Genomic DNA, 23,330 nt, shown 5'->3' on the forward strand with positions numbered 1-23,330 from the left:
CCATGAAAAAGTTGCTCCATGCTTCGACGTAACTTTAAATGTAAGCTTACTTTTTGTGGGACCATGTTGCTTTATTCTTATTTTTGTGTGCATTTATTCATCCAGCACAGGGGTGTCAAACTCATCCCACCTCCTGGGATGCATCAGAACTGCAGAGGTCCTTGCAAGCTGGATCCAGGCATGGCAGTAGAGAAGGCCAGGACCATGACTGTGGGGTCAGTGCATCTGTCACTCACTGCCTACCCTGCTGCTGCTGACATGCATCCCCAATACCATTTTGGTGGTGGGCCCAGCCCCTGAATACCTGGTCCCTTGATGAACCCCATGGGCCACAGGGCATGTTTCTGCCCTGATCAAGCATTAGTAAAATCCAAGCCATATAATTTATTTCTGCTATGGATTACAAGAGATATTTTAGTTTTGGATAGAGTCTGATATTTAGAATTGGGTCAGTGTTTATTACCAGATTAATTCTTATTCCAACAGTGTGTTTCTTTACCCTTGTTCCAAATTCCTTGTCTTATTTGTATTTGAACCATGTCTAAAGGCCCAAACCAACATCAGGATCTTATTGTGCTAGATTGTGTTTGAAGGCTGTAGTTTATGGCCTTTGAGTTTACTGTTGAAGAACTACTGAAAAGTCAAGCCAGAGAAATAAGACAAATTTACTCTGCTCCTACAGAATGAAAATAGAATTTCAGTGCTAATATCTCTCTGTAGATAGTAAGGTTTCAGTGTGAGGACTATTGTTTCTTCAGAGTTTATACTGCCTAGCAAATGGGATTATGGTAGTTCTAAACACTGAGAAAGAGGGGCCTATTCTCATCTATGTAAATTCTTCTCTGTCTGGGCATCTGTTTGGTTCTCCCTTTGAGGAATGCGTTGTCTTAGTTACTGAACTAACTGCATCTTTGACATGTCCTTGTCTCCGCGTACGTATTCTCTAGGTCTTGGGCTTTGGGACATTGTTTCTCTTGTGGGGTGAAAATGTGTCTCAAATACTGCAGCTCTGTTCCCCCTAGGACAAATAATTAGTGATCAAACAGCTGCTTTCAAGTAAGGTATTATTAGAACAAAAGCATTTCAGAGAAGAAAGTATTTTTAAAAATAATAAAGCATACTGCATACTTATGTAATTTTTCCCTTAGGCTTGCCATTCCTGTGATCTAGGAGCCTAATTTCTTCAACCTCCTTTACATAGTCAGTCTGGAGAGCTGCTCACACACTAACCTCTCCCAGATTTCATCCTTGTTCCTTTCTGAGAGATGTTTTGTTAACTAGTTGTCTTTGGGGCTTTAATTCCAAGCTTAGCAAAATGAGGCTTATAGTGAATTGGAAACAAGGTCCAGGATCTTGGAAGCTAACAGCTGGTTCATGTTATCCTAAGGTATTCTTGATTGGGGAGCCGTTGTATTGACTTCCTCTGTAAACCTTTGTGACAGGCCCCCACCTGGCTTACTTTAGCACTGCAGCCCACGTGGCTGGGCTGTGAATCAAGCAGCTGGCACTCCATGGCTGGAGGGCCCATTCCCCAATGGCGCAGGACCCAGAGGCCATGCACTTAAAACCAGCTTGGAGGCCAAGGGGACGAGTGGATGCATCTGGATGCAGGAGACAGAGCCAGATGCACTTCCCGCCCCCAGAAGCAACCTGATGCTTCCCCTGCCAGCTGGCAAGCCCACAGAAGTGGAGCATGCATGCCTTGGACAGGGGACAGCCAGGGGAAACCAGGGCGCAGCTCCTACAGGTCACTGGGAGCCAGCTACATGTGCCAGGAGCAAATGACCTGGACCAAGCCAGAGGAGCCTGTCTGTCCATGGAGGATTGAAGCCTAGGGGCAATGGTGAGCCTCTCAACCCTGCTCATGGACAGCCTGGCACACTGATGAGCTTGCCCACCGTCACGGCAGAAGGACCACTTGGAGGATTAAAGGTCAAGTAGGGATGGGAGAGTGCAGCCCAGTGGGCATCCAAGAAGGGTAAGCCCTGGAGGGACAGCCCAGAAACCCCACGCACCTCCACAGTGTGGCCACACTCCTGAAGTGTGCTAGTGGGGGACAGCCATGATATTCAGCCCTGAACAAGCCCAGGAGGGAATGCCCTGGGGTCCTGGTACACTTGGCCTACTGGTTGACTGGGAAGGAGCTGCGGAAAAGAGCCCAAGTAGCCCAACGGGGAATAAGGGTTGAAGGACAGGCCCTCAATCCCCTGCTCTTGAGATTGAGCAGCTTGGCACAGAGGGCAATGGTGCCCTGCCCACCACTCAGACCGAGCTGTTTAAAGTTCTTCTTGTGTTGACATTTTTCTTGGAGAGCAACAGAACCACGGGGAGGCCCCTGTGGCGCCTTTGCTCGGTCAAGCTGTCACATGAGAAACAACCTGCAACTATGTCAAGGTGCTTCCTGGATCCTCAGTAACACCCAAGTGGAAAGGGGCGGGGTGTAGGGGAGGAAAAGCCACACAGAAGATACACCAAAGAAGGTAATCCTGAGCCTCTATAGGAACCACTGAGCACCACCTCCAGAGGTACGGTGAACAATACAGTTGTGGCAGGTGAGTAGGCTCAGGTGCAGTCCACCCAAGGTGGCAGGGCAAGGGCCTGTCACAATCCCGTTTAATTCAAACATTCTAGTGTATATAATAGGGATTGTAACTCCTATCCAGTTATGGGATCATGCAGCATTGCATTGCTTAACCCTTCTGCTTTGTGGTTTTAAAATTCTACCTCAGGATGCATAATGCCTGCCTGAGCTAGGCAGAAGGAAGGGTAGATTTGCACCTTTTATAGACTAAGTAAATTAGAGATGTATAGCATAAGTTTTCATAAGATGAGGGCTTACTATAAAAAGTTGAAATTTAGTCATAGTACTAGGGAAGAGTATGAGAGTATTGCACATGCATGTAGGGAGAAAATTGGTAAGGCCAAGGTACCATTTGAGATGCAGCTGGCAAGAGACATAAGGCAATAAAAAGGGATTTTACAAGCATATCACAAGTAAGAGCAAGCCCACAGAGATCCTAGGTTCCTTACTGAAACCAGAAGGCAATCTAGTTATGGGTGATTCAGAGAAAGTTGAATTGTATAATGCCTTCATTACTTCAGTTTTCACAAATAGGGGCAGCTACCAAATGAGTGCATTTGACTGTAAAGATAGGGAAAGAAAAAAACAGCCTAGAGTAATGGCAGAACAGGTTAGGGATTGCTTAGAGAATCTAGATGCTTTCAAGTCAGCAGGGTTATAATGGATGCATCCTAAGGTACTGAAGGAACTGGGTGAGGTAATTTCAGAACCATTGCCTATCCTCTTTGAGAACTCTTGGAGGTGAGGTCCTAGATGGCTAGAAAAGGGCAAAGAGAAGGGGGAGGAATATCTGGAAAACTACAGACCAGTCAACCTGACCTCTGTATCTGGGACATGTCTTTAAGGAATCAATTATGAAGTTCCTAGAGGAGAACAAGGTGATCAGGAACACCCAGCATGGTTTCACCAAAATCAAATCATGCCTGAACAACCTGATTCTTTCTATGATAAAGAAACAGGCCCTGTGGCTGGAGGGAGATCAGCGGACATGATATTCCTTACTTTTTCAAAGCTTTTGACACACTCTCACAAAGTTCTTATTAACAAGCTAAGGAAATATAAACTAGAAAAAAGTACTGTAAGTGAATACATAACTGGTTGGATTATGTACTCGGTGGGTATGTGTATATATGTACTTTATTGCAAAGTAGACTAATTTACTGCACAGTAAAGCATCACTGTCTACAGCACTGCAATTAGGGCACAGTAGATTAATTTACTCTAGTGTAGGATAGTCCCATCAGACACAGGTATTATCCAATGGTGGAGTAAATTACTACACTTAAATACACATGTATACAGTAACATCAGGATTAGTTTATTCTGGCTCAAATTGTACTGGAGTTTATTCAGTCACATTAATTACACATGTAAACGTGCCCAGTGAGTAGTCATCAATGACTCAATGTCTAGTTTGAAGGAGGAGGTATCAGGTTTGGTTCCTCAGGGGTCTGCCTTAGGTCCAGTATTATTTAATATCTTCATTAATGATTTGGATGATGGGATCAAGTGGATGCTTAGCAAATTTATGGATGACACCAAGTTGAATGGAGTTGCAGATATTCCAGAGAGTAGGGCTAGGATCCAGAATAACCTGAATAGACTAGAGAAATGGTCTGCAATCAATCTGCTGAGATTTAAAAAGAACAAGTTCAAAGTCCTGCTCTTGGGACAAGCTAATCACAGCACAAATACAGACTGGGAAATGACTGGCTACACTGCAGTACCGTAGAGAAGGACCATTGGATTTACAGTGGACGTTAAGCTGAATATGAAGCAATAGTGTGCTCTTGTTGCAAAAAAAGCCAAGAGTGTCCTGGGCTATATTAACAGGAATGTAACATGCAGATCAAGAAAACTGATTATTCCACTCTGTTCAGCACTGGTGAGATCTTACCTGGAGTACTATGTCCAGCTTTGGTTCCTGGATTTCAAGAAGGATGTGTACGGATGGAAAGGAGTCCAGTAGAGAGTGACAAAAATGGTTGGCGGTCTGGGAGGCATGATGTATGAGGAACGACTGAAAAAACTAGGATTCTTTAGTCTAGAGAAGAGAAGACTTGAAGAGGGATTTGAAAAGTCTTCAGATATCTGAACAGTGATTATAGAAAGGAGAAGATGGGCATTTCCTTGTGCTGTAGGGGACAGAAGTAGGAGCAATGGCCTCAGACTTCAGCAGGGGAATCATAGCTTGGAGATTAAGAGGAACTTTCTGACTGTGAGAGTGGTCAAGCATTGGAACTGCGAAACTGTGGATTCTCCATCCTTGGAAGTTTTTAAGAGCAGGCTAGACAGACACTTGGCTGGGATGGTTTAGTTAGGGATGATTCTGCCCAGATAATTTTGTGGGGTCCCCTCCAGCCCTGATCATACCCAGTTCACTCTCCCTTTTTTCACCTACTGTCTGCCCCTGTAGGACATAAGATACTGGGCAAGATGGACCTATGGTCTTGATCCAGTAAATGACAGTTCTTATGTTTTTAAGGCATGAATTAGGCCTGTTGGGCATTTATACACATACCTTTTTGTCCTGCAATGCACTGGAGATTCAGCGGGTTGGAGCAGACTCAATTAATTGAGTCTGCTCCACATGCGAGCTGACACGTACTGTGCTGCATTGTGTGTAGTTGTATAAGCAGCAAAATGTGCGTCAGTGCGCAGAAAGTGGCGGCAGTGCACTTTTGAACAAAACGCCTCCAAGGTGTTTTAGTTCAAAAGTGTGTCACCACTATTTTTTCAGTGCTGATGCGCAGTACTGTTGCAAGGAGAGGCAGGGCAAGCGGGGCGACTGCCCCGGGTGCTGAAGTGAAGGGATGCCAACAGGTGCCACGCAGCTGAGGCAGGGCATGGGATGGAGCCACGAGTGGCTTGTCTGGGGGGGGTACAGGGATGGGAGGAAGATGGCTCCCACTGCTACATGCATTCCTGGGCAAGCATGGGGGGGGCGGGGGGCATGTGCCCTCCCTCTCCCCGATCTGTGCACAGGATGAGGGCTGGCTGCTGCTGCAGGCTTTGCCTCAGGTGCCAAACTTCCTTGCCACGGCACTGCTGATGTGCATTTTGCTGGTTACACAACTGCATGCACCGCACCCGGTGCTGCGGTGCAAACATGTCTACAAATGCCAATTGTTTCTAACGTGACACTAGCACATCAAATATTGTGCATTAAAAATGGCCACAGTCCAGATAATTTAACTCTCTTTCTCTGTCTTCGTCAATGTTTTTATCTTGCCCCTTTCAAAATTAATATCGTATTTTCCCTGTCTAACCTATCACTTAAATTTGCACTTCAGTTGCACAGATTTTTATGATTTGCATTTATTTTTTAAGCTGATAGCCTCCAATACAGCAGTTAGTTTGTCTTTGGCAAATCACTCAAAGATACATTCAAATACTTTGCCAAATATGGATCGACTGAAGCAAGTGCTAATGTGGTTGCCAAATTAGGACCAATCTTTTTCACCAGCAGCTGAAACCCATGAAAACTCTTCTAGTTTTACTCTGTGTCCTCTGGCAACTACAATGTCCCCACAAGAGAAAAAAAAAATTGAGAAAGTTCTTAGAAATCTAGCTCTCAAAGTCTGCAGAATTTTGCTTATAACCCTTCCATGTGTCTCTCTGTCTGACACTGTATCCTTCACCATCCTTCTCTATTATACTGTCAGGATTATAGAGGATATTACTTTGATCTTACTTCAACAGATGCTACAAAGGGACTTCAGGAAGCAGAGCTGCTAAATAGAAAACAGTGACCAGAATATAAAGGGTAGGGAAGCAGGGAGGAAGAAGGAGGGGGCAGAGCTGAGAAAGGCATGGTGGATAGGAGGGATAGAGAAACAAAATCGTTAATTCAGTCAGGGCTTATAAAAACGAATCCAGGTAATGGTATATCTACCAATCCTGGACTCGTTTAGAACATGCTTAAGGCAATTAAGTCTGTAGATGATTTCACGTTCTGCAATTTCCCATTTAGGTTCATTTTTAAAGTTTTGTTAGCTAAGAACAGTCACTTTGAGGTCAGTGGTGGAGAGTCCAGGTAGGTTAAAGTGTTCTGCCACAGGCTTGTTTGTCCCTCTGGTGTTGATGTCAGATTGGCGTTCATTCGTTCTTGCATATGGGGATCACCCTGTCAGTCTACTGTAGACATCAGAGATGGACTGTAAGTGGGTGGTGATCATTGATGTGTCTGAGGTATTCAAGCTGGGGGCCATATATGACAACAAAAGGAATTCCATTGTCCTTGTCTTGGAGGTGGTATTGTAGTAGATTGGAGTGGGGTCTGAATCTGACTCTGTTGATTTGAGTGACTACAATTTTTAGGATTGTACTGTAACTGTAGGAATCCCTACTCTAGATTATTAAGGTGTGCATCCCAGTCGATACAACTGTAATGTAGAGCTTGGATGTAGACCATGGATCTGGTGGTGTTCTTAGGATGAGAGCTACTGGCATGGAGGCAGCTGTAGCAGTTGGTTGGTTTCTGGTACAATGTACTGGTGATAGGGCAATTGCAAATCTAGACCATGGTTCTAATCCTGAAGGGGAAAATCTGGGAACTCTCTTCATAGGAACTCAAAACTCCTGTACTCTGTTGTTTAGCTATAGGTACATTTTAGAGTCTGTGTTTATAAGATGCTAAGTGCCCTTGGTACCTCTTGCAGAATATGGTAGTTGAAACTACTCAGGAAGTCCCAGGAGTGGTGATTTTAAAGCATTTGTTTTCCTCATGCTACTTATTTCTCTTGATATCATGACACTTCCCATTTTTCAGTATTTTAAAAAGGAGTTAAACAAACCCAACCCCACATGTGATATGCAAGACAATGAAAACCGTGTCTTCTTTGTCTGTTCATGGCACGCAGTATGCTAAAAGCCTCTGAAAATACTCTGTTAATATGTTTGTTTTAGCAAGCTCTGAATGTAAGTTAGAGGAAGAAGAAAGAACCAGAAAATGCATAACTTCAACCCCAGCTGGAGATTGGGGAAGGAAGGGGGGGTGGGAAGGAAAGGAAGGACTACCTCCTTCATTGGTCCCAGCTTTCTTTTAGGTGCTGAGCTTTGTGTTCACAAACTGTTTCTGTCAGCTTGCATTATTAAACACCTATATCCGTTCCTCTACCACATGCTTCAGTAGGTGGACAAGGCAAATGCCTCCACTTTGGAAACAGAGTTACCTTCACTTGATGTTTATTTCTTCAAGTCAGATGCCTTTTCCTGGAAAATATTGGGGTGCTGAAGTTGATGAGTCTACTTATATGCTTATAGTTAATCAAATGCATGTGTTTGCAAGATTGGGGCCATAGTTAACAATTCCCAGAAGCAATTGTTCTAGCAAACCTGGACTTATCCAACGTTCCTATCCATAATTTGTACACTTTCTTCATATGCCCCCCTGATGTTATGGTTCAGTGGTAGAATCCTTTCTGCCATGTGGATAACCCAGGTTCAGTTCCCAGATGTGCACATAACTACAGCTATTGAGGCACCAAATGTCTGGACTCAGTCTGGCCTTTGGATTCCATCTTAGTAGTCGAAGCAGGGATGGAAGTTCTGGGCAGCCTCCACTCCTCCATACTCCTTCCTAGGTGTATGCATCAAAGGTCCTGGTGACCTCTTACACATACACAGTGATCCACAGTTCGGCAGTTGCTTACTGCTTCATATGTCATATTTTTCTTGCATACAGCGTGCACCTTTTACATTATGTGCAAGGATATATAGTAACAGAAGTTTCTGCCCCTAACTGGGTAAAAGAGAAAGTCAGCACTTGATCCACAGGGAACAGAACAGTGAGCAGGCTTGGCTCCCTAGCTGCTACTATCAGTTACTACATGGAAAGATTTTTTTTCTTCTTTCTGTCTTTGAAAAACAAGGTATTTTATTCTGAGGCACATTGGGTGTGAGAAGATATGGTAATACTCTTTAGGTGATGCCATAATGTGTTTGGCTAGCAAGGTAAGAAGAGCTGGCTCTCACATCAAAAGGGCTTACTGGTTAAGCAGTCAGCATATAGAGAATGACTAGGAGCTGGGATGCAACCAACTTGGTAAGAACAAACAGCGTCACATTGATTTGAAGCTGCAGCTAGTCAACATTAGATCATCTCAGAAGCCTTTTGGAAGGTTATTTTCACCGGGACAAGAACAAAGGAGATGGTGGGAGTTTCCAGCATAACACACGGGCTGCATGGAGGAAGGCACAGAACTGAGGGCAGAAGGGCATGCAGGTATAAATATAGAATATCAGGGAACAGGTATGACTCATACGACTTTGGTAGTGTAGTGCTGAATTCATTTGCAGAAGTGCACAGACCAGTAAGCCCCTGGTATACTATTATGCATTTATAGATTGAATTTTCCATAGCTGCTTAATGTTTTATGCATCTTTGCTTATTCAGAGACATCGCAAAATAACATTTTGATTTTTTTCTTCTCTACTCTTTGGTTAGGACACAGTTGTTTTTAGATGAAAAGTCAAGCCTTCTATTGAACCTTGAATACTGCAATTTTGTATGCTGGCATACAGATGAGTTAGATTTGTTTTTAATTATGTAACTAAATTTAGACAGCAATCTGCATTTTAAGACATTGCTATTAAAAGTCTAAAAGTGCGATATGCATCATAGTTAGATTTTAAAATGAGCCGGAACACAGCTGGTGAGGCAGAGCCATGACTCCATAATCAGGAGTGGAGAGAAATGAAGAGGGAATTTTTGCAGTTTGCAGAATGAATGCAGAGTGTAAGAGGTGGCTTAAATGTAACCTCCAGGTTTTGCTTTCTGATGGTGTGGGCTAATGTGAAGACATTGCAGAAACAGCCATGTTTATTGCAGACAAGCCCACCTGTCATTCTGATTTCAGTAGTAGTTCACTTTTAACTAGATTTTACACAAAATCTTTATTCCTCCCCCTTCCCCGCCCCATTTCCTACAAACTTAATTTTTCTTTCTGTGTCAGATGAGGCTATAGATAAAACAAGGTTTACAGTGTTTTCACATCTCACCTTTCTTCTCCCTCCCCCTTCCTCACCTCCCCCCCTGACATTACTGGATCTCTAGAGATGCTGGATAGACAAGGCATTTTACATTTTAAAGACACAATCATGCAAGACAGTAATCACTCTCTGATTCAGCAAATCATTTAAACACAGGATTGACTTCAATAACGTGAAAAATCCCATAGACTGAATATTGCCCATTCTAAGTCATGAACCAGCATTAAGTACAAAGGAGGAAACGTTATTCTACTATTTAAAAATAAAGGCAAAATAATGGAGCCTGTCCACAGCTGTGAAAAGATTTGTAATAGTTCAAAAACCCTGATAGAAAGAGATCAGTAGGTGAGTGCAGGTAAAACAGTCAGGGTTAGGCAATTATTTGCTTGGTAAATTGAATGCATTCAGTGACACTGCCATTACCACTATCATGTTATTCAACAGGGTACTTTGTCTTCTTAATTCTTAGCCCTCTTCAACATTACTTTGCCATTGCAAAACTTTTATTGAGGCACAATTGTTCAATAAAGTACAAAGGAATTTCACCAGCATTATGACATTGGGTTTTGAAACTTTTCATCAAAATGTATGCTACAGCTTGTAACTATCCATATACTTTTTTTTTTCTTTTTTGGAGAAAGATACAGTTCTGGACCTTCACTAGGTCCATGAAGTGGTAAAATATCTTCTGCTCCATATACTGAATTTGATAGGATAACCTTAATTTCCTATAAACAAGATGCACACTTTCAGCAAGAAAAGGTGGAATTTCCAGGTTCTAAACTGTGAAGTGAAGGATAAAAAGATAGATGGTCAAGCATTTTGAGTAAAAGCAAAGAGGAAGTAGAAGCCATCGGCTTCTAGGTTTGTTTTTGTGTGTACGTTTTTAATGTATTAAATTAAGGTATTATAAATAAAACATCAAGAAAAGTACTGGAGACGTACACAAGTATATAGACTATATAACTGTACATGTAGAACTGTGCCACAAGGTTTATGAATCATAGAAGGAATTAATATAAAGTGACTAAGGGTTTGACAGCAGATCTCAAGTGGAACACCTCAGCTTGTGTGTGGACACGTGTGCATTTTCATGAGAGAAATGGATAAATAGAGAAAACCCCCCATTTCAGTTTTGAAAAAGTTAAACTTTAGTGTGATTGAGACTTTCATTGCATCTATGAGTTATGATAAATATAGATTAAACTTTTTCATATATCATTCACAGGGTGGAATTTATTATAGTAGCTTAGAGATGGACTGGATGTTGCATCTTGGATATTTGAGAGAGAGATGTCAGGGAAAGGGGCTAATGTGATTATTGTGTCATCGTAAAGTAGTGAAATCCGTAATTCAGACAAAAATGAATGATGTGAGGTAAAACAAATAGGCATATTTACTTTTCTCTTTGTCTCTCTTTTATAAAAATGGGTCAGCTCAATGTACAATGTTAAATGTACAGGACCAAAATGAATACTCTATTTATAGTTGTACCTGAGTGCTTCACATGGCTGGATAGATTGATTGGGAAAGGACTAAAAGAGAAAAGTAATATCTTTATAATATGATAGTAGAGACTAGGGAAGTATGGTGAAGGGTACAGTGTTAGATGGAGAAACAGGTAAGGTTTATAAGCAAAACCGCAGGCTTTCAGAGCTTGATTTCTGAGATCTTTCTCAACTTTTTTTTTTCTCTCTTGGTAACATTGCAGTTGCCAGAGGACATAGAGTACAACTAGAGGAACTTTCATGGGTTTCAGCTTCTGGTGAAAAAGAGGTCCCAATTTGGCAACCACGTTAACACTTGCTTCAATCAATCTGTATTTGGCAAAGCACTTGAATGCGTCTTTATGTGATTTGCCAAAGACAAACTTACTGCTGTATCGGAGGCCGTCAGCTTAAAAAATGAATTAAAATCACCAAAGTCTGTGTTACTGACGTATTAATTCAAGTGATAGGTTAGACAGGGAAAATATAATAGTAATTTTGAGGGGGACAAGATAAAAACATGGATGAAGATGGAGAAAGATAGTTAAATTATCAGGACTGGGGCAATTCCTAATGTACAATATTTGATGTGCTAGTGACATGTTAGAAAGAATGGGCCTAATCCATGCCTTAAGAACATAAGAATTGTCATTTACTGGGTCAAGATGATAGGTCCATCTTGCCTAGTATCCTCTGTCACACAGGAGCAGAGAGCGGGTGCTGAAATGGAGAGTGAACTGCATAAAACCAGGGTTTTTTCCCCACTGTTCCTTGCTCACTTGCAGCCTTCAGCATTTAAGGTCTAGGAAGTTCTAATTCAGAGGTTGTATCCCTAACTCCAATGCTCAATAGCTACTCAGGACTTTATCCAGTCCCTTTTTAAATCTGGTTTAACAGTCTTCTTCCATAACTTCTGGTGACAGTGAGTTCCACACTTGAAAAAGAACTTCTTTTGTTAGTTTTAAACATGGGATGTGAGTAGATGAAATGGGGGCCCTAAGTTGAAGTGGTGAGTTTATAAAAACACTGCTTCAATTTAGGGCCCTTTAAACCCCTGTGTTGTGCACACAACCGAATTTGCCTGCATCTCTGGCGGCAGGGAGGGGAGGGTGAGCTGCTGGTGGGGAGAGCAGTCCCTATGCTGTGGGGGGGCCTGGTGCTTCCCTCCATGGCAGCGACGGCCCCCCCCCCAGGTGGGACTCACCCCCAGGTATCTGGCTTGGGTAGTCCTGGGGACACCGCAGCCATGGAGGGAAGCACCAGGCCCCTGCATAGCTCAGGCAGGCAGGCAGGCTCCAGGGGAGGGAAAAAAAATAAGATCTTGGGCAGAGCCTGACTTCCCAGGTTGCTGCCAGGCTGCCTGCATGGGCTTCCTGCAGAGCTCCTGAGCTCCGCGGCTGTAGGGCAGCAAACTAAAATTCCTTGGAGGAGTTTTAGTTTGCTGCACCCCAAGTCATTTAAGGTGCATTACGCCACCAAATTTGCTATAGCAGCTTGAATTACTGCACAATATGCCACCAATGTGTGCAAACAGCAACACCATTAAAACGGTGCAAAAGCATTTAACTTACTTTAAAGTGTCTTGCACACATGCCCTTTGTTTCGTCTACACATGGCCTTAGTACCTAGTTTCATTTCATGACCCCTCACTTGGTATTCATTCCTGCAAAGTGTGAAACACTCCAACCATGATCTGACACAGCATTTGTTTAACTTGGAGTATGTGACTAGTTCCCAACAAAGTCAGTGGGACTATTCATATGCGCATGGAAGTAGTTTAAGGGCTTTGCTGTACAGGGGCTTTTCTTGTGCAGCTTCAAGATCTTACTAAGCGGTGTTAATATTTTGATAGAACTGGAGTGGAGTTCTGGGGTTGTGTAGGGTTGTGCACTCTGTACTATCATGTAAGTTGCAATGTTACATCTCCTAAATCTTTTTATTTAGTTCACTGTTGGGCACCTCAAGTTTTAATCCAACTTTTCTTTAGCCCTCATGGACTGTTGTCTAATTGTCTAGCAGTCAGAAAGTTTTCCTGACTTCGAATGATAAATTCTTTTCTAATTTTAGACTAATGTTCTTTGTTATATCACCCTCAAACCTTAAATAATTCAGCCCCCTTTTTCTATGTGACTAATATTTTTCTCAAGTATTTTTAGACCATGTATAAATATCATCTATATTACAGGTAGCACAGTAAAAGCACCACTTGTTAAGGATGCCTACCACTTTCCATCACATTCCAGTGTTTCTAATTTTGACAAGACTAACTTCTTGGGCTGGAACTTGTCTGTCTCATACCAAACTCTATTATTGCTGAAAGTTAAACCAATGTTTTATGGAGCACATACTATCTATAGTAACCTAATGCAATTTTTGTTAAGATTTCTTAGGGAAAAAGCAGATGGTTAAACCTCCCGTGGCAGGGGACGTTCTGTTGAAACAGAAAAGCGGTCAGCAAAGAAAAGGAGGGTTATGAGAATTGGGGGTGGCGAGCGTTCATCGGAGCAGGAACTAGATTAGGGAGTTGTCTCCTACAGAAGATAAGAACTAACCACCTTCCAAATTGAGACAGCCTAGCCAATCTTTTGTGCTAGTAACTCTGATTTACAGTTCACCTTGCCAGGGACAACTGATAGTTATGGCATATAACTGGTTTTGCAAACATATTCTAAAATACTAGACAGCACAAGAGGCAGATTTAAGCAAAACAACAAAACACACACCTGCATTTGCCTCTTTTAGTTATGTGAAAGATTAAATGTTTAAAAAATAAGTATATTTATACCGGTAATGCATTACCGGTTAACGTTTAGCATCTGGCAGGGAAGGGAAGTGCTGCAGTGCCTCAGGAACAGGAAGGCGGCAGGGTAGGCAGGAGAGAGGGAGTGAGGCATTGAGGAGGGAGAGGGACAAGGGGGAACTAGTGCCCCTAGCCCAGGGGCGGGCAGTTATTTTTGGCAGAGGGCTGCTTACTGATTTTTGGCAAGCCATTGAGGGCTGAATGACAGGCAGCCCAGGGCAGATAAATATTAATTTTCTAAATTTTTTAGGGGCCCCGTGGGCCAGATAGAATGGCCTGGCGGGCTGCATCCAGCTCCTGGGCTGCATTTTGCCCACCCCTGCCATAGCCTATGAGGTTAAAGAGCAAAACAGCAGGCAGCCTAATGAGTCATCAATTAAGCAATTAGCTGCTTGTTCACAGGTGCTGGTGGAGGGAGATAACAGGCAACTTAAAGTTTAAACCTGTCCCTGAAACCTGTTGCCTATCTCTCCCTCCCAAAGCACCAGCAGCTGCAGTGGGTTGGGAAAGCCCCTCACCTGCTGCTGCCACCCACAGCTTCACATGGGCTGTGTTGTCTGGCGGGGCTTGCCACTGCAGACTTCTAAAACTGCCTTTCTGTTTCTGCTGTCTTCTTCTTTCAGAAGAGGCTGGTGCAGGACCCTTTCTTTTATAACCACCAGTTTTGCTTTGTTTTTGTAAGGTGACTTTTGAACAGCTTTATTAATTGATTCTATTTCACTACCTGGTTATTAAATTCTTCTGGGTGGTAGCTAAGTCTTTATCTAAGAGTGCTTCAGTGAATAGATGATAATTAAGATTTGATGACCCTCATTGTTAGACCTGTGTTGCTACCCTTAAACATTTCAGTTCATGAGGGAGCTAAAAAGATAATTGAGACAGTAGACAAAGCCTGGGCGCAAAATGGAATTTGCACATACAGACATGCACACAGCATCTGATAAAGTATGGTGGGACTTGTGAAAGCTCCCTGCCTCTCAGGACCAGTTAGTCTCTAAGATGCTACCCTACCCTACCTTCTGTCTGACTTCAGTTTAACATGGATAACCACCTCTCTGCATACTGAGTCCCCATTATCAAATAGCATTCACAGTTTGTATGGCAGGAGATTCTATGTACAGTATTGTCATAACCACTATAGCTTGTATTATTCTGACATCATTTTTATCAGCAAGAACTGTTATAATCTGTGTTTCTACTAGGAATATTTGCTGGGATAGCTTAATGATTATAGATTACCAACATATGAGATTGTGTGTTGGGATATACTATATACCTGCTGGATGTTCCTCAAGTTGTGCAGTCCTGACCAGCAACTCTTAATTGTTCATTTTCTAAAATGTTCCTTTATGAGCTGCAGAGCTGGCCTTAGGGGTAGATGGTGTGGCATGTGTTCAGGGTCAGGGGGGTGCTAGTGGTGTGGTGCAGCTCTGCAGGTGGGGGGTTGGGGGCAACATAGTGCAGCTCTGGTACTATTATTCAGGTAGCTAAGGGAGCTGAAGTAAAGAACAATGGGTCATTAATGGGCTGCCTAAATAGAAATTTATATCAAAGCTGCACCACCTGGGGGAGGGGAGTGGCTGCTTGGCAGTGGTGGCGGCAGCAGGATTGGGGCCAGAGCTGGAACGCTAATTTTAATTTTCACTGGCTGTGACCCTTGCAAGCATGTACTGGGATGCGCATTTCAATTTTCACTAGCCATGACCCTTTGCAAACAAATGCTAGGGTGTTCTGGGATGCTCATTTTAATTTTCACTGGTCATGAAACTTGGAAGGAAACAAGTCACAGATACCTAATGAGAGAATGTCAGGGTCCAGAAGAGGAAACAGATAGCTCAGTGAATGGCTGCAATGATAAAGGATGCAGACATGATGAAAAAATACTTGAAATCTGTTAATGGCAACCCATATAGTGGTAGCAAGAGAGTCACAGTGGAGACATCAGATGAAAAATACATAGATAATCCACAATTCAACTTCCAGGAATCATCACACGATAAAGAGAGACACCCAAACAAAACAGAAATTCTTCATCTGGACCAGAGTAATGATGATTCCACTAGTGACAGAGATTAAATGATTCCCATTAATCATGGCAATGCCATTTCTGGTCCTGTATTATGGCCCAGTCTGATACCCAAAATTCGAGATCTGCTAGTGACCAATGGTCCACCAAAAGTAAAGGACATGGATATTCCTTTTGATGTGCAGAATCACCATTTTTCTATGACATTTTTATACAGAAATCTTGAAAATGGTGAAGTTCTAAAGTGGCGCTGGCTGCTTTACTTGGAGTCCACTGACAAGGTTTTCTGTTTCTGCTGCAAACTCTTTGACTTAAATCCAAAGTCATCCCTAGCATTTGAGGGGTCAAATGATTGGAAACACGTCTCAGATCCTTGTGCATCATGAAAGGTCACCTAGTCATTTCAATTTCCACCGAACATGAGTCAAAGTGGAGCAAAGGATAAAACAGGATATGTTTTGTTCTACATTCTGTTCTCTGCCTCTGTTCATCGTTGGAAGATTTTCACAGATCATGTCAATGTCACTAATGATTCAGTATGTGAACATCCTCAGAGTGCAGAACTGAAATTGTTAAAGTTGTTTGAAACCAAACAGTTGAAGTCCATGATGCCCATATCGCCTTGGCTGAGTTGGAGCAAGAGGATGTTGGTATCCATCATGAAGTGCTCACCCCAATGTCAACTTGCTGAAGTCAGAGTTGTTGTCTCCACTGCAGTGGTACAATATTGTTTTTCTAGTCAATGAGGTGAGCAAAAGTATGCAAAACAAGAAAAATGTCAACATGGTTGCCCTCGCAAACTTGATAAATGCCTGTCCTGACTACATTGTAAACTACAGAGAAGTTGGGTATGGAGGACCTCTCACAACAGCTAAGGAAATAGGTGAAAATCTTGGTTTTGATCTAATGTTTAAACCAGCCCCGCACATTTGCCATAAAAAGCATCAATTCAGCTATGAAGAACTTTGCTATTTCCAAAGTCTACTTCCAAAGGACTGTAGCACGCCTCAAGAAGTTCTGCAATTTATTTACAACAGTGAACTTCATGACAACATCCCAAACACATGGATAGCACTCAGTATCTTGTTAACCATGCCTGTATTGGTGGCAAACAGCAAACAGAACTTCTTGGAGTTGAAGCTCATAGAAACATATTTATGACTGACCTGGTGAGCTGGCCACCCTGTCTATTAAGAATGCTTGAGGCTCAAAATATAGACCTGTCACAAGCAATATCAGAGTTTGCAGCAGCAAAGGCCTGCAGGGTTGTCTTCTGAGACTTGGAATCTTGGAGAACAAAAGTTTTTTTGTTATTGTTATATATTAGTTTAGTGTTTAATTTAATGTTTTGTTTATTTGTCACTTAGCTATAATGTTATCTTTTATGACTTGTATAATTTATTATTTGAATAAAATTGAATTGAATGTTGTCATTTCCACTTTTGTATCTGTTTTTAGTAAATTATAAAACACTTTTGAGATTAGAGCTTTATTTCTGAAATGAAGGGGTGAAGGGAGTGGGTGCCAAAATACAAGTTCTCCCAGAGCACCATTTGCCCTAAGGCTGGTTCTGATGAGCTGAACTTGTTCTTGTCAAGGTCTTTGGCATCTTTTTATTTAGTTTAGTTAGGGAAATGTTTAGCAGGTTTGGCATATTGTGCCAAGCATATTAAAAAATCCATCAAAACTTTGGAAGGGATAAAGAAAAGATGATGACCAATATACCTACTGTAGGCAGATCTGTTCTGTTTGAAAAGGCATTAGCTAGAGTGTTTAGCTAGGGGCACTGTAGACTGAGTTTAGCACTTTAAAATCTTGTGCTACTGATCATGGGTTACCTTAATTTGTACAAGGCTCCAGTGGCGTGAGAAACCAGTAATTCTGTTAATAAAAGTTGTGACTTATCTCTTTAATATTGGCAAACAAGCCAAAAACTGTTTTGAAAGATTCTGGAGAATTCTAAATACCTGTATTAGAGGAAGTAAACTGAACTGGTTTATGGGATGTATTTTTGGTGATCTGAGAGAAGGAGATTGAAAAAAAAAATTAAACTAAGAAAAATAAGTCCCCTATTAGTAGATTTCCAAGAAAGACAGACAGTCTTTTGTCACAAATGTATGTAGAGTGAAACTTCCTGTTGTCACAGTCCACCAGACTGGCCTGCCTACTGGGTAGAGCTGGGCATGGAGTGGCAATTGCAGGGCTAAGAGTCAGAAGCCACAAATCAGGAGCCAAAATACTAAGCCAAGGTCAGGAGCCAGGAATCGGAAACCGTTTTACCAAGTTTGAAGGATAATCTACAAGGTGAAGTCCAAGAGTAAGCAAGGCTGGGGTCAGGACTCAAGAGTCAGGTCTGTAAGGAGAATCCAGAGGTTAAAATCCAGTCTGGCAATATCTCTGTCCCCATCTCTTTGGTACAGCCGCCAAATAAAAGCTGCCTGGTTTATGTTCCTTCTGATTTTCCAAAATTTTGTGTGCTGGTGATTTATCAGAAAAACCTCACCTAGTCACTATATGCTGGAAACCTCCCCACCTCAAAAACCCAAACAAACAGGTTCCTAACTGGGGCTTGTAAGCCTGAGTTTGTGAACAGGTTAAAATGGCTGTGAGAACAAAGTAACTTGAGAGACAGACAGAAGTTACAATTTTCGCCCAATCTGGCCCCTGAAAATGCTCTACAACCGTGACCAAACACAAGTGCACAGCTGTAGACCACTTTAAAAGGGCCCAATCCTGTGACAATCTGAGCTCTTGCATGAGGGTTCAGATGAAGACACTCCAAAATGGAGCGTCTTCTTGTAACTTGTGTCTGCATGTGCCAGGAGGAGGGCTGGGCTGATGCACCTCAGCCCTGCTTCTGGTGCTGTCTTTAGAATGGGAGGTGTGGGAGGGAGCAGAGGGAGTTCAGCCTGAGTTTTTTTTAGCTGGCGCTGGATTGTGTTGGCTGGAATGAGCTGCTTCTGTTCTTCCCTCCCCCCCGCTAAAAACAACCCTGGGGCCGTAAGTGGGCAGGGGCATAGAGCAGCTGCAGGCTCGCAGCCACTCGCAGCTGGATCCAAACCCCTGGGACCGGACAGAAGCACCATGAGTTACAACAGGGAGCTGCTCTTCTGTCTACACCTTTGGGTTTTAATGTAGGTTATTGTCTCAGGTTCAGTCCCAGGCTCTCCATGTATGAATTCCTAACCCAAGTTATAAGTCACCTGACTTCATTGGTATTCTAACCTGAATTAACCAACCCAAATGAATTTTTTCCCCAGTGTAGCTATACTGTAAATGGATATAGCATTTCTCCCAGGAGAAAGCCTTTGGCCTGGAATCCTACAAACAGGGACAGGTTTGTACCTGTGAAGTATAAGAGACAGAATGTGCTAATAGTTTTTCCCCTGGGACAATGGTGTGTATGGCTGTAACTTAATATCACCTGGTTCTAGTTAATTGCCAGTCATTCCAGGGACAAGTTTGTCAGATTTCCTGCTCTCCTGGACTGCCGTCTGTCAGAGGAGCTGCAGTGCAGCTTGGAAGCCCTTTTGTCCTGGGCATTTACTCAAATCAATCAGAATCACCTCAAATGAGACATCTGTTTACAGCCTGAAGCAGTCTGGGGAGGTGAACCTGACTGCTTCCACCTATAGAGCTTTAATTCATCCCAGTAGAAGGAAGAAATGAGGTTAACAATACGTAGCTTTGTTTAGAAAGCACTTTGAGAATTCAAGGTGAAAAAGTGCTACATATCTGCAAAGTATTATGCATCAAGCAGCATCAGCATTCATTTGTTTTACAGTGCCACAGGTTCTGGTACCCAAGCTAGCTTAAATATCTCTGCATGACATTGCTTTGTAGACCTATCCAATATATTATAGCATAGGAAGGATCTAAAATACTGCTGATTTTATTTAATTTAAACTTCTTTTTTTGGGGTGGGGGGAAAATCAACAAAACCAATTGGTTTAAAATGGCTAATAATGATTGTAGCACCAGTTTACCATGCAGAAGAAGCCCTTATTTTGCAGCTAACAGAAGTTTGTGACAGAAGGTGCCTTCTCTTTAGAAGACATGAACCTTATGTTAAATACAGGGACAGAGGATGTTTCACTGCCAAATACTAGGAAGGAAGGAAAATATCTTGGACTTTTATGTAAGCTATTTTGTGTGTGTCTCCAACCAAATTAAAAGGTTTCTCTTTTAAAACAAATATGTATGAATTCTGTACCACTCATACTGGAGGCAGGTTTTCTGAGGCAATCCAAAGTACAATATGTGGCTTGTGGGACACAGTTTTCCTGTTTGAAAGTAAATTGCCAAAGTTTCAATAATTGCAGCAAAGCCAACATTATTTATTTACTCCTTAACATCCTCTGTCTTCCCAGATCTCACAAAGCAGATTACTTATTTTTTGCTATTGCTGCTTTCATGTGTTCACTAGAGCAGTGGTTCTCAACTGGGGGTCTGTGGTCCCCTGGGGGGCCACAAGCAGGTTTCAGGGGGTCTGCCTGGTTTGGCCTGGTGTGGAGAGGAGCCACCCTGGTCCCCCAGGGGGGAGGTGAGTCCTGAGGAAGGAGCAGAGGTGGGTCTGCCCTGCCTGAGCCTACAGCTTCTATCTTGTAGGTGGTGCTATCGGTGGGCAAGGCTCCTCACTGCTGCTGCTCAGGTGAGTGTGTTCCCAAGGCTCACCACTGCTCAGCTCTGTCTGCTACACCCGGGGCTGTGCAGGTGGGGCTAGAGAGCTGGGGGGTCCTCTCCTGTGCAGGGAACAGCAGAGGTGGGTAATGAGGTTTTTATAGCATGCTGAGGAAGGCTTCAGGAAGAAAAAGGTTGAGAACCCCTGAATTAGAGGATAATAAGTAGGACATATAGTAGGTTGCTCTAGTTTTGAAATTGGTTATCCAGACCCTCTGTGGGCTTCATGGAGAAATAATCTATAGTTGTGTGTTTTTATTTAGAATCTGGCAAGGTCTTCACATGGGGTAGAGCAGACTATGGACAACTTGGAAGAAGTTCAGTTCATGATGGACAAAGGCAGGAGGTGTGCAGAATATCTGAAGAGCATTCGGAGCAGTTATTTAATGTCCCAGTTCCTGTGCCTTACCTTACTGGAGCAACTCAGGTAAGGGAAATTGTGTCCTACTTCAAGCTTTAGAATTTCTCCTTTTGGACATGTGGGAATTAGAATAATCTCTGGATAAAACTCATTTCAAAATGCAGCAATAATATGTCCTGCTTCCCTTCAGATAATCTGAATGTAATTTAACTCTGTTATTTGGATTTCTTAACCATTGTAGTCAGAAGCAAGTTTGTTCTTTGTAAGAAGCAATGAAGAAAACTTGTAACTATTAGAAGCAAAAATACAGCTTCAAATTTATTTTGTCCTTTTCAGATGTTAAGTGTGAAGGAGAAATAGTTGCTGCTATCACCCTGGGTAACAAATGAGATAGGAACTTAACCATGTCACGGCGGGGTCCTCACGGAGGGCTGTGATCTCCTTGAGGTCCCTCGCTCTGTGTACAGGCCGGCCCAAGGCACCCTCTAATTCTTGCCCGCCACGTCTTGTTGGAAATATATTAGGGAGGCTGCCTATGACTCCCTGGGCACGGCTACTCGGGACCTCTGTCCCCGCGGTTCTTCCGGACCCCCTGGGGGTCTCCCGACATGGTGGGTGTTCCTCGGACACCCTAGCCTTATGGGCTATGCGTGGCTCCTACCTCCCCTGATACCACGCCCCAAGCCTCGCAGATGTAATGGACGTTGTTCGGTCTACACGCCTGCTTCCCGGGCCTACTCTCTCATGCCTAGCCTCTTGCTGGGACTCTTGTCTAGCCCACTCTGGGCCTCCCCTGCTGGTGTGGTTCCACTCCGGGACTCTCTAGCGGGCCTCCGGTCCTATGGGCCAACCGCACGGATACCCTCCCTGACTCACTGCGCTGCTACTCCCTGTCTTCTCAGGGGCAACCGCAGCGCCCTGCCTTGGTCTGAGGGGTATTGCCGCACTAGCCTGCTGCCGGGCTCGCTATGCCCGTGCGCCCACACTGGGCTACTCAGCAAAGCACAATGATGTTCCCCCTCTCTGGGGCTCGCCGCGCCCACACTGGGCTACTCAATAATACACAATGGCGTTCCCCCTCTCCGGGGCTCGCTATGCCCACACTGGGCTACTCAATACTGTACGAGGGCGTTCCCCCCTCTCTGGGGCTCGCCGTGCCCACACTGGACTACTCAATACTGTACGAGGGCGTTCCCCCCTCTCTGGGGCTCGCCGTGCCCACACTGGGCTACTCAATACTGTACGAGGGCGTTCCCCCCTCTCTGGGGCTCGCCGTGCCCACACTGGGCTACTCAGTAATACCGCCCCTTTCCTTGGGCCGGGGGCTATGTTCCCCCACACGCAATCTGGGGTCTCGGTCCCCGTCCACAACCTACGGGTTGCGCCCGTGACCCACTGGCCGCGCTCCTTGCCACCAGCTGCTCACGCAGTGGCGTGCAAGCTGCGCCTTTCCTGGCGCTATACAGATAATGCGCCCTCTTGGCGCTAGGGCACCCCACACTCTCTGGGGTCCCTGTTGCAACCTACGGGTTGCGCCCGCGACCCACTGGCCGCGCTCCTCACCGCCAGTTGCTCGCGCAGTGGCGTGCAAGCTGCGCCTTCCCCGGCGCTATGACAATAATGTGCCCTCGTGGCGCCAGGGCACCCCACACTCTCTGGGGTCCCAGTAATTGAGGCCTCCTCCAACCCCTACAGCCTCACCCAAGCCTCCAGGTGTAATAACACAACGCAAAACCACAAGCCCCTAGGCTGTAACACAAATGCTAACTGCATGGCTAAACTCTAGTGCCCATCCTCTCAGGGCTATCATGAGCTGTACTTGCCACATCCTCACTCTCAGAGCTCCTGCCTTCCAGGCTGCTGACAGAGAACTGCCAGCCTGGCCTCAGCCCTGAGCTTTATAAGGGCCAGGCCCTGCTCCTTACAGGCAGCTGGCTCCGCTTGGTTGCTCCGGCAACCCGCAGCTGCGCTCATTACCTGAGCCAGCCTCAGCTGGGCTCGTTATGTCAGGCCAGGGCGCGCTCACTTGCTCCCTGGCAGTTTCTCCACTCTAGGAGCAGGGGCACCAAGGTGTCCTGCGACAAACCACTTGCACGTTGCTTTTCTTGAAACAGTCTAGAAATGCTACAACATAACCAATGGGAAGTGAAGTTACTCAGGGTGGCAGATAGACTCTCATTTCAATGGAGCTGATGATCTCAATGAAAAGACTCCCATTAACTGTGACTTCACTGGGTTTTGTATCAGGCCCTAAGTAAGAGACAGAATTTGGCAGAAATTGGACATAGCAGTGCAATCAGAGTGCTTTCATAAAGGGCAGTCAACTCATTTCTAAAAAGGCCTTGATGAAACAGCTGTTAGATTCATGGGAGAAAGCTAAACAGTCAACAAATGACTTGGAA

The 23,330-nt window shown here is 43.9% G+C and overlaps 1 protein-coding gene across 10 annotated transcripts in view; it reads left to right on the forward strand.

The window, feature by feature from the left end:
- SERGEF (secretion regulating guanine nucleotide exchange factor) overlaps positions 1–23,330 on the forward strand; it is a 276,912-nt gene that overhangs the window by 39,492 nt on the left and 214,090 nt on the right. For all 10 annotated transcript variants that reach the window (XR_009460009.1, XR_009460010.1, XM_059722612.1 and 7 more), the window contains one exon: positions 20,831–20,994. Coding sequence is in view for 8 of the 10 variants with exons in the window: in XM_059722612.1 (XP_059578595.1) it covers positions 20,831–20,994 (164 nt within the window). In the remaining 2 variants the exon portion in view is untranslated. The remainder of the gene's footprint in view (positions 1–20,830; positions 20,995–23,330) is intronic.

Source organism: Alligator mississippiensis, chromosome 2 (assembly GCF_030867095.1).
Source record: "Alligator mississippiensis isolate rAllMis1 chromosome 2, rAllMis1, whole genome shotgun sequence".
Classification (NCBI taxonomy): Eukaryota; Metazoa; Chordata; order Crocodylia; family Alligatoridae; genus Alligator; species Alligator mississippiensis.